Source organism: Nanorana parkeri, unplaced genomic scaffold (assembly GCF_000935625.1).
Source record: "Nanorana parkeri isolate BGI_ZX_2015 unplaced genomic scaffold, ASM93562v1 scaffold2673, whole genome shotgun sequence".
NCBI lineage: Eukaryota > Metazoa > Chordata > Amphibia > Anura > Dicroglossidae > Nanorana > Nanorana parkeri.
This window is the reverse complement of record NW_017308941.1, coordinates 21,489-32,687: the sequence shown is the minus strand read 5'-3', so window position 1 is coordinate 32,687 and position 11,199 is coordinate 21,489. Positions and strand designations below refer to the sequence as shown.

Genomic DNA, 11,199 nt, shown 5'->3' with positions numbered 1-11,199 from the left:
AAATTAAATTATACAGCCCCCCCCCCCCCCCCCCCTCCATAGCCTGTCTAGGATTTTTAGCAACCTAGCTGCCCCTATAGCATTTACCACCCTCTATGGTGACCGATTAAAGCGAGGTCCAGACTGTATGCTGAGGAATTTTATTGAAGAACTCCTGGGAGAGAGGGTTAGGGTCAGGATCATCCAGGCTGACGTAGACTCCTTTAATTAGTAGAACACAGTATCTGCTGCCATTCACAGACTAGAACCTTTAAGCCAGTAAGGACAATCTGTGTTTAGAGCTCCCGGCGAAGCAGTACTTGAATCAGAAGTCATCCGTCCAGTCATCTTCATCCTTAGTATCAGTAGTAGCCACTGGGCCCCCAGACTCAGGCCTCAGTGTGAACACATGGCTAGACTCACTCCTAGGCTTGAGGCCTAGCCAAATCAGACAGTCCATAGCATTCTCTCCCCAGGCAAGGCCCAGGGGAAGAAGAGAACCTCACATGGTCCGCCCTGAATAGTTATCCCTTCTCCCAGCATGTACCACTGGCCATGAACCTCCTAGTGATTGGCCAGGGAAACATAGATATTCATAACAATCCCTTATTGGTTGCTCCGCTCTGTGGCAAGGATACACCCAGCAGCAGGCAGAAGCAAACAAGAACAGATTGCTTAGGGGAAACCAGATGAGCATAGAATATAGATCAGCATCAGACTGAATACAATCTGATAACACTAAATTTACTAAGCACTCCTGCTTACAGGGTGCAACATAATCAGCAGGAGAGCAAAAATGTATTCCCAAATTAGCTGTTGGTGGAACATAGTGCCCAAGTTGTCAAGAGACAGCAGCTTTTTCTATTGAAGTCAATGAGGGGATGTTTTAAGGGTTCCTTGTGGCCCTCTGGAGGACTGCAAGATAAACTTATGTCACCCAAATGGCATGGGAAGCCCTCAGAGAGGGTTTTGTTCCGTTCTCCACGCAGAGCCCCAACACCTATATCTTATCCCAACCCATATATCTTTACTTCTTTGAAATCTTACTTTATATTGGCCGTTAAGTCACCACCAGGCAGCTGAGCTTTCTTTTATGGCGGGATACCAAGAGGAGGATCCAGAGAGGTGCCATGTGTCACCTCTGACAGTTTTCTTAGCACCTCAGTGAACTTTGGCGATGTGTGTGGCGGGCTCTCTGTTGCTTTATGGGGCAGTGTTGACAAACTGGTTAGCATCTATTTGCATAGGCTGCCAATCACTTGATGTGGGGTCGAGCAAACCCGGGAGGTCATCCATAAACATACGCCCACTAAAATTTTGGGTGCTCTCGGTGCAGGTCTGGGGGAGTGCATGCCTCTGTCCAGTGTCCCGCCCAGCTCACTCGCATCACTGGTTGCCAGGAGCAGGGCGGGATGCCAGCCAGAGTGTCCCAGGTTGCTAAGAGCTGTTTACAACCTTGGATGTTCTGGCCGAAAAGGGGGCAGCAGGCATACTTGTCACCCCCCATGTGGCCAAATTAGATGTGGCCTCAGGTTGCTTCATTATAAGGAACGGTGCTGATTAAGGGCCATCAAAACCACCAACCCCTATTGACTTCAATACAATTTGAATGGAAAAATACAATCAAGATGGAACACTGGAAATCCGTGTTGAATTTGAGTTTGATCCGAATCCTAATATCAGTGATCACTTGGCTGTTAACACATTCTGTACATTGACTTATGGCTACAAGTGACACTTGTAAACAGTGAGCTGGGTTTGCTCAGTGTGTTGGGCTTCTCATACAGAATCATGCAGGTTTAGTCTCAGTACTCCTGGTTGTCATGAGTGGTCATTGGGGTCCTCATATATGTCAAATGGTCTGTAAATGTCCCCCCACCCCCCCTCTCTAGGCTCTGCTCTGAATGACTCGCCTGCTGGGCTGGCTGCCTATATCCTGGAAAAGTTCTCCACCTGGACCAATCCGGACTATCGAGCCCTGGAGGATGGAGGACTGGACAGGTCAGAAACATAACAAACATTGTCATTATGGGACAGAAATCTTCTTCTGAACATAATATTTCTAAAGAAATAAACTTCAGGATTAATCATTTATAAATGTTTGTGTTGTAGGAAATACTCGTTGGATGACCTTCTCACCAATGTGATGATATATTGGGTGTCAGGCTCCATCACGTCTTCCATGAGGTTTTACAAAGAAAACTTCACCCGTGAATTCCAGTTTGGTCCATTTGCAAGGTATGTCCATTAAAAAATCCCTCAACAGCCAATCAAAGAAAGAAAAACAACCAATGAGAGGAACAGGGAAACAAAACACTCCGTGAAGTAAGTCAAACTAGAACTGAAGCCAAAACGTAATAGATTTGGATTGAATGAGGGAGTGTTATAACACCTGCCAGCTGTTTTTTTGCATTTGAGTTCCATTGGGGAAATTTCCCTTTACTTCCTGTCTGATAGGACAACACGAAGTAAGAGCAAATTCATCCAAAGAGAGGGAAATCTCTGCTGGTCAGCAGGGTCACCAGAACTAGTGTCCCAATTGGAAGATTCTGGTGACAGCCCAAAATGTTGGATTTTTCTTTCACGTTAGTGATAATAGTCACCAGGACAAATAGAGAGGGTGAGTATGCCTTACGTGGACCGCAATAAAAGCCTGACAGGTGCTCAAATCCGTCTGCACTTTATCCAGAGCTAAAAAAAAAAAAGTTCTGGCTCCCGTTGCACTTTAACTTTGTAAGAAATGGAACCCGTTGAGTAAAACTTTGTTGGTTGGAAGTCTTGAAATTTTTGACATCCACAGGCCGTAAAGAAATCCTTTGATGAAGACCTGAGCAATCAGGAAATAGTCTTGTTCAGTATTATAAGTGCACAATATAGAAAGCGCTTTGCTGGGTGGAGGAAACCTAGTATGGAGAGAGCTCTCCTGGATGGCAACATCTAGATGAGTTTTTGAAAGTCTGTTTTGTGGGATAAAAAGATGGAAGTTCTCGGAAGAGTTTTGGTTGAAATACAAAAGTAAAAAGTTCAGAATAATCTCAGTTCTGGAATTTATTTTAATTAGGAACCTTGTTACCTGCAGGTCATAATTAGGGATGCTCAGATACCAGTTCAGATACCAGTGCTGATACTTGGCATTTTCATGAGAACTGCCAGGGTTGCAGCGGTTGCAGCATGGTCCTGGCGCTCCACCACTGTCCTGAAATCATTATTTTAGAAAAACTTTCACATGACAATAAACAAAAATGTACCAGGACTTGTATCTGTGAGTACTTGGGCAAGTATCAGTAATAGTACTTGCAAAACTGGTATTGGTGCATCCCGAATATATATTTATAAAAACAAAATCATACATTAAAACAGAGATGTACAAATCCCGGGAGCTCCGTGTGCTCCTTACAAATGACAGCGGCCTCCTAACTTTTGAATTTTTCTCTAGTCTAGTCTTGGAGCTGGAAAAGTATCTGTACTTGTACCGAGTACGGTACTTGGTATCGGTGCATCCTTAGTCATAATAATAGATAATAAGAAACATAGACTTACTAATAGAGTAGCCCAAAAACTCAGACGAACCTTTCCTTTGCTTTCCTTCAGCTCAGAGCAAGGACCACATCACTGTAGCCAATGCCTCAGTTAATTTATTCATTCTCTTGAACCATCATCCTTGGACATGGTGTCCTCTTATGGAAGTCTTTCTCAACCTCTTGAACATGAAGGAACCCCTAAAATAACTTTTAGGTCTCAGGGAACCCCTGATAATTGTATATACAACTCATGGTACATTAACATTAACTTTTAAGCTGTATAAAATAAGAAAAAAGAATGTGACATTATTTATAGTATTTGACACCCAGGGTTGTTCTATACAGCCACATTTTTTTCAATAATAATAATAATAATGAAATGAAACAAATAATAATAATTGCCAGAAATGAAAAACAGGCAGTGAAAATAGGGCCCAATTACATTCGAGGTCAGTGGGAAGAATGTTCCTCACATTGATGTTCAGTGAGAAGAATGCCCCCTTTTACAGATAGCTAAAAAGACCATTGGTGTCAGTGGTTACTTAATCTAAGAGTAAAAAAAGTGCTGATTGGTCAAAGCAACCCCTAGCAACCTCTGGTGGAACCCCATGGTTCCATGTTACCCTGGTTAAGAATGGCTATCTTGGTGTTCAATGGGAGGAATGCCCCTTACATTGGAGGTCAATGCATACTATGTCCCTTACATTGTTGGTCAGTGGGAAGAATGTCCCTTAAATTGGGGGGCCAGTGGGAAGAATGTCCCTTATATTTGTGTTCAGTGGGAAGAATGTCCTTTTGCATTGGGGGTCAGTGGGAAGAATTCCCCTTACATTGGGGGTCAGTGGGAAGAATGCTCCTTTCATTGGGAAGAATGTCCCTTACATTGGGGGTCAGTGGGAAGAATGTCCCTTACATTGGATGTTCATTGGGAAGAATCCCCCCTTTGCAGATTGCTAAAAAGACCATTGGTGTCAGTGGTTACTTATCTGAGAGTGACAATGTGCTGATTGCTTAAAGGAGAACTATGGGGTCAGGGCTTTTTCCCATAGTTCTCCTTAGGGTTACGGGAGGACACAAACTAGCGTCCTCGCGTCAGCTCTGCATAAAGCAAAGCTAATGCCCCCCACGCTGATTGGAGAGCTCTGACACTGACTCCGGAGGGGGCACGTTGGATGTCTGAAGTTTCACTTGGGCTTTAAGACACTTTATTTTGTATTAGTCAGGTATTGCACCATGTGACACAGATGTTTTTGTTTTTGCAGGACCCCTGTGTATGTTCCCACCGGCATTGCTGCGTTCCCACATGAGCTGATGCACAACCCCAAGATCTGGGTCAAAGAGAGACACAAAAACATTGTCAACTACAACTACATGCCCCGCGGAGGGCACTTTGCTGCCTTCGAGGAGCCCGAACTGCTGGCCCGCGACATCCAGAACTTGAACTGCCAGGGTTGCAGCGGTTGCAGCATGGTCCTGGCGCTCCACCACTGTCCTGAAATCATTATTTTAGAAAAACTTTCACATGACAATAAACAAAAATGTACCAGGACTTGTATCTGTGAGTACTTGGGCAAGTATCAGTAATAGTACTTGCAAAACTGGTATTGGTGCATCCCGAATATATATTTATAAAAACAAAATCATACATTAAAACAGAGATGTACAAATCCCGGGAGCTCCGTGTGCTCCTTACAAATGACAGCGGCCTCCTAACTTTTGAATTTTTCTCTAGTCTAGTCTTGGAGCTGGAAAAGTATCTGTACTTGTACCGAGTACGGTACTTGGTATCGGTGCATCCTTAGTCATAATAATAGATAATAAGAAACATAGACTTACTAATAGAGTAGCCCAAAAACTCAGACGAACCTTTCCTTTGCTTTCCTTCAGCTCAGAGCAAGGACCACATCACTGTAGCCAATGCCTCAGTTAATTTATTCATTCTCTTGAACCATCATCCTTGGACATGGTGTCCTCTTATGGAAGTCTTTCTCAACCTCTTGAACATGAAGGAACCCCTAAAATAACTTTTAGGTCTCAGGGAACCCCTGATAATTGTATATACAACTCATGGTACATTAACATTAACTTTTAAGCTGTATAAAATAAGAAAAAAGAATGTGACATTATTTATAGTATTTGAGACCCAGGGTTGTTCTATACAGCCACATTTTTTTCAATAATAATAATAATAATGAAATGAAACAAATAATAATAATTGCCAGAAATGAAAAACAGGCAGTGAAAATAGGGCCCAATTACATTCGAGGTCAGTGGGAAGAATGTTCCTCACATTGATGTTCAGTGAGAAGAATGCCCCCTTTTACAGATAGCTAAAAAGACCATTGGTGTCAGTGGTTACTTAATCTAAGAGTAAAAAAAGTGCTGATTGGTCAAAGCAACCCCTAGCAACCTCTGGTGGAACCCCATGGTTCCATGTTACCCTGGTTAAGAATGGCTATCTTGGTGTTCAATGGGAGGAATGCCCCTTACATTGGAGGTCAATGCATACTATGTCCATTACATTGTTGGTCAGTGGGAAGAATGTCCCGTACTCCTTAAATTGGGGGGCCAGTGGGAAGAATGTCCCTTATATTTGTGTTCAGTGGGAAGAATGTCCTTTTGCATTGGGGGTCAGTGGGAAGAATTCCCCTTACATTGGGGGTCAGTGGGAAGAATGCTCCTTTCATTGGGAAGAATGTCCCTTACATTGGGGGTCAGTGGGAAGAATGTCCCTTACATTGGGGGTCAGTGGGAAGAATGTCCCTTACATTGGATGTTCATTGGGAAGAATCCCCCCTTTGCAGATTGCTAAAAAGACCATTGGTGTCAGTGGTTACTTATCTGAGAGTGACAATGTGCTGATTGCTTAAAGGAGAACTATGGGGTCAGGGCTTTTTCCCATAGTTCTCCTTAGGGTTACGGGAGGACACAAACTAGCGTCCTCGCGTCAGCTCTGCATAAAGCAAAGCTAATGCCCCCCACGCTGATTGGAGAGCTCTGACACTGACTCCGGAGGGGGCACGTTGGATGTCTGAAGTTTTGCTTGGGCTTTTAGACACTTTATTTTGTATTAGTCAGGTATTGCACCATGTGACACAGATGTTTTTGTTTTTGCAGGACCCCTGTGTATGTTCCCACCGGCATTGCTGCGTTCCCACATGAGCTGATGCACAACCCCAAGATCTGGGTCAAAGAGAGACACAAAAACATTGTCAACTACAACTACATGCCCCGCGGAGGGCACTTTGCTGCCTTCGAGGAGCCCGAACTGCTGGCCCGCGACATCCAGAACTTTGTGTCTAAGGTGGAAAAAAATGCTAAATAAAGTACAGGACCCGTCACGCTACATGTGCTGCCCAACACACTACTCTGTATATATCACCTCGTGTCCCTGCTCCTAATCTGGGGAAATGCAACACAAAATGCTGAAATAAAGGCTCTAAGCTACAGCTAAATACTGAACTCCATGCAGACAAAATGCTGTGTACGTTCCTGAATTCATTTTGCTATCAGTCTCATGCAGTCCCTGTACAGCAGAGCTCAGACTGTGGGAGGGAGAAGCAGCACAGTTCAGTTTCTGCTGCAATGCAATGCACAGAAATCAGTTTCTGCCGTAATGCCAGGAGCATGCTGACAGGAGGAAAGAGATAAGTGAGAAGAGAGATGAGCCTACACAGCAGTCTATTGCTTCCCCTTTTACTGTCTTCTCACAGGTGGAGAGTGGAGAGGTGATGCCACCGTCTTCCTTAGGTTGTGTCACCTACCTGGCTGTACTGTGTGGTTGAGCTGTATAAATCTGGGGACGGGATGAACATAAATACACTTGGCACCTGAACAATGCCTGCATCCAATCAGATTGTTCAGGTATTTTGACAGCCAGCGAGGCCGACTAGCAAGATACTGAAGCTTGGCCCAGCGGGAGATTCCTCCATACACACAGTTTAGCGTAGATGAAGTAGATGGAGGAATCTGTTGCACTTGTTCCATCTGACCATAGAAAATCTGCAGATAATTGTAAGGTGTGTGGCCAGCTGTAGGTTGTCATGGGGGACCCCAGTATTAGATAGTCGGCCATAGGTGACCCCAGTGTTAGGCTGTCATGGGAGAGCTGGTATTAGGAAGGCTGTCATAGGAGACCAGTATTAGACAGGCTGTCATAGGAGACCAGTATTAGACAGGCTGTCATAGGAGACCCCAGTATTAGACAGACTGTCATATGAGACCCCAGTACTAGAAAGGCTTTCATAGGAGACCCCTGTATTAGACAGACTGTCATAGGAGACCCCAGCATTAGACAGGCTGTCATAGGAGACCCCAGTATTAGACAGACTATAATGAGAGACCCCGGTATAAGACAGGCTTTCATAGGAGACCCCAGTATTAGACAGACTGTCATATGAGACCCCAGTACTAGAAAGGCTTTCATAGGAGACCCCAGTATTAGACAGACTGTAATGAGAGACCCCAGTATTAGACAGACTTTCATAGTAGACCCCAGTATTAGACAGACTGTCATAGGAGACCCCAGTATTAGACAGACTTTCATAGTAGACCCCAGTATTAGACAGACTTTCATAGTAGACCCCAGTATTAGACAGGCTGTCATAGGAGACCCCAGTATTAGACTGCCAATTGCGAGACACCTTCATGTGATCCTGGTCATTTTTTGTGTGATGAGATGTCTGGAACGATCTGACAGGTTAAACAGATCTGCGGCGATCCATGCTCTCCTATCCATAAATGAAGCCTGCTGATACCATGATACCACAAACATGAATAGTATTGATTTGGTGGCCATGTTCTTGGGGTGAGGGTGTGCCCTTGGGGGACACTGGTGTATGGTGTAGACGGGGTGAACTTTACATGGAACTGTGGAAGCATTGGTGATGAAAAGTTTGCTGGGATTTGAACACACTTTTATTTATGCTTCTTTTTGGTTTTACCGACTGTGGGGGAAATAAGTCTCTAGGATTATTTTTTAAGGTAGAAAATATATGCAGTATATCTCTGCAATACGTGCCCATTTCCCCCCCTTCTGCAAGTACAGAAAAAGTCCTGTTGATCTTCGAAAAGTGCACTCAGATGCTAAGCCCTATTGTTCTGTGACAACACACAGCATTGTTGTGGATCGAGTGGTGTCAGCCCTGTCCATTGTCTTTTGCTAAACTACTCAACCACTCCTTCTCCTCCTCCTTCTGCTCCTATCTCTAAAGCATAAAGACTAATTATTATGTGGTCCAAGAGGAGAACTAGGAGAGCTATTTGATTTAAGGTTACACAGGAAGTGTGCAGAGGACACAGGACGGATATGAATTTCAGACAAGGTCAACTGATCTTTTTTTGTACTTATAATAAATATGACAAAACACTTTGAATGGTATATTAAACAGCGCAAAAGGGAGCAAATAAGGAAAATTAATTGTTAGGGTTTACGTACGCTTCAGTTTGCTGGATATAGATTTAATGGAGGACAAGAGTGCAGAATTGGGGATATATACATATACAGGTGAAACTCGAATAATTAGAATATCGTGCAAAAGTAATGGCAGTAAGTGCTGCAAAAGGGGCCCAAACCAAGTACTGAGTACATATGCATGCTTGTACTTTTCAGAGGTCCGATATTGTTCTATGTACAATCCTTGTTTTATTGATTGCATGTAATAATCTACTTTTCTGAGATTGTGGATTTGGGGTTCTTGGGGTTTTCATGAGCTGTAAGCCATAATCATCACAATGATGACAAATCACGGCTTGAATTATCTTGCTTTGCATGTAATGAGTCTATCTCATATATTAGTTTCACCTTATAAGTTGCATTAGTGAAATAAATGAACTTTGCACAATATTCTAATTATTCGAGTTTCACCTGTATAATATCAAACATGTATTGCATAAAACAATTGAAAGTGACTATTACAGAATACTGTGATTCCTCCATATAATAAGTCAGAATTTTGGAACCCATCTGACTGTTTTCATCTTCAGTTTTATCCCTCATTTGGATCCTGGAAGTGTTTGGGGAAGGACACAGAGAGAATCCAGTGGCAGCCCCCTAATAGAGGCGACATGGTTACAACGGTTGCCCATTCCCAGAGAGAGATTGAAGCTGCTACCAGAAACCAACAAACTGCTGAGTGAGTGCTCCCATCTGGTCCTGAGGAATAGTGTTCTGTACCCCAAAATAATGTTCCCTCATGGCTCCTCAGTGACCTGGGGCAGTGGCGGACCTAATAACCAAAGGGCCCTGGTGCAAGATTTTATCTTGGGCCCCCCTCCCAAGACAGGGGGCGCGGGAGCTGATCACACTGGCCCCCGCTTCCCCCCCCACCCAGCGGTCTCTAATGTTGCAGCAGCGTGCTGGACTTACCTGAGACCCTGCAGAGCACACCATAGATCCTGCATAGCCCACCTGAGACTTTATCGTGGACTCTGCAGGGTCTCAGGTGATATGGTCGTCAGGATCCCTTTCCATGTACCTCCTCCCAACTCTTCTTACCTGCTGCGGCTGGGGCCCGGCCTCCTCCACCCCCTCCCCTGTCACCTCTGCCATGCCGCCCCGGTAAAGTTGATACCCCATGTAAGAGGCCCCCCAGACCCCTCACATGGGTACCGGCCATAACCCCCTGATGGCGGTGTTCTATCAAAGGTTGTGACTACATTAGAATGTGTGACCGGTGACATGGTCACACGTTTTTAACGTAATCCCACCCAGTTTTTCGGCGGTGAAATGTGTGACTTACACACACGCCTCCTGTGACTCACCTCCCCTCACGCCGCCTGTTACTATCGACGCGGCCGGGAGGGGAGGTGAGTTACAGGACCCGCCCCTCACTGAGAAGCCCGATGGCTGTGCGGGGCCCCGGTGTTCGAACACCGGACCGTGCACTGCCAAAAAAATCAGGCCTGGACCCCACTGAGGCTGTTGGGGAGCCCACTGGGCCCCCCCAAAGCCACAGGCCCCGGTCCCCCGGCTGCACCGGCGGTAGTTCCGCCACTGACCTGGGGGGTCGTACTGTCAATGGTCTGGGTCCTCTCTGTGGCAGAAAGAATCCACATGGAATTAGGACATCGGGGTGTCTCCAAAACATTTACCTGGTTCAAGAGGCAAGCCATGTGCTCAGGGCTGTTCCAGTTGGCTAAACAAGTTTGCCAACCTGTGTAGTCTGTTCATTAATGTAGAGAAGCTGAGGCCTGGGTTCCACCTCTGGCTTGGCACAAGCCTACCCATTGGAAGTACAAACCATCAACTTTTTTACACTTGACATGTCTGAAGACTGATACCATGAAGGTCTAAAAAGAAATACCGAACTCCATAGATCCACCGGACATTACATAGTGTCCTTACATCCCGGTCACACTAGTCTTCCCGGTCCTTACACTGCCCATCAAGTGAGGGGAGAATGTGGATGAGCTCAGTACCTGCACCTTTGATAAAGGAAGTGGAACCGATGTGGGAACTGGAGCGGTGATATGGTCCTTCTGAAGCTGCACCATCAAGGTCTAGTTATGGTGGACCACTTTACCAAGTTTGCAGCATTGAAGTAAAAATTAGATCTTGTGAGATTTATAGAACCAAATGAGAAACATTCAGATATGACGAATGTCAGCTGTTTATGATGAATACATTATATGGCCAAGCGATTGAGTTGAGGGGTCTCCAGTGAAGAGTACTCCTAATACTACATCATACAAAGACATT

General features: G+C 44.9%; 1 protein-coding gene across 1 annotated transcript in view; it reads left to right on the top strand.

The window, feature by feature from the left end:
• The window catches only part of LOC108802122 (epoxide hydrolase 1-like), a 16,960-nt gene extending 10,092 nt beyond the window's left edge, over positions 1-6,868 (top strand). Inside the window, exons 5-9 of the mRNA XM_018574008.1 lie at positions 1,872-1,980; positions 2,092-2,217; positions 4,763-4,950; positions 5,388-5,466; positions 6,618-6,868. Of these exons, the coding sequence (XP_018429510.1) occupies positions 1,872-1,980; positions 2,092-2,217; positions 4,763-4,950; positions 5,388-5,466; positions 6,618-6,825 (710 nt within the window). The 3' untranslated portion in view covers positions 6,826-6,868. The remainder of the gene's footprint in view (positions 1-1,871; positions 1,981-2,091; positions 2,218-4,762; positions 4,951-5,387; positions 5,467-6,617) is intronic.
• The last annotated feature ends 4,331 nt before the right edge of the window (positions 6,869-11,199 follow it).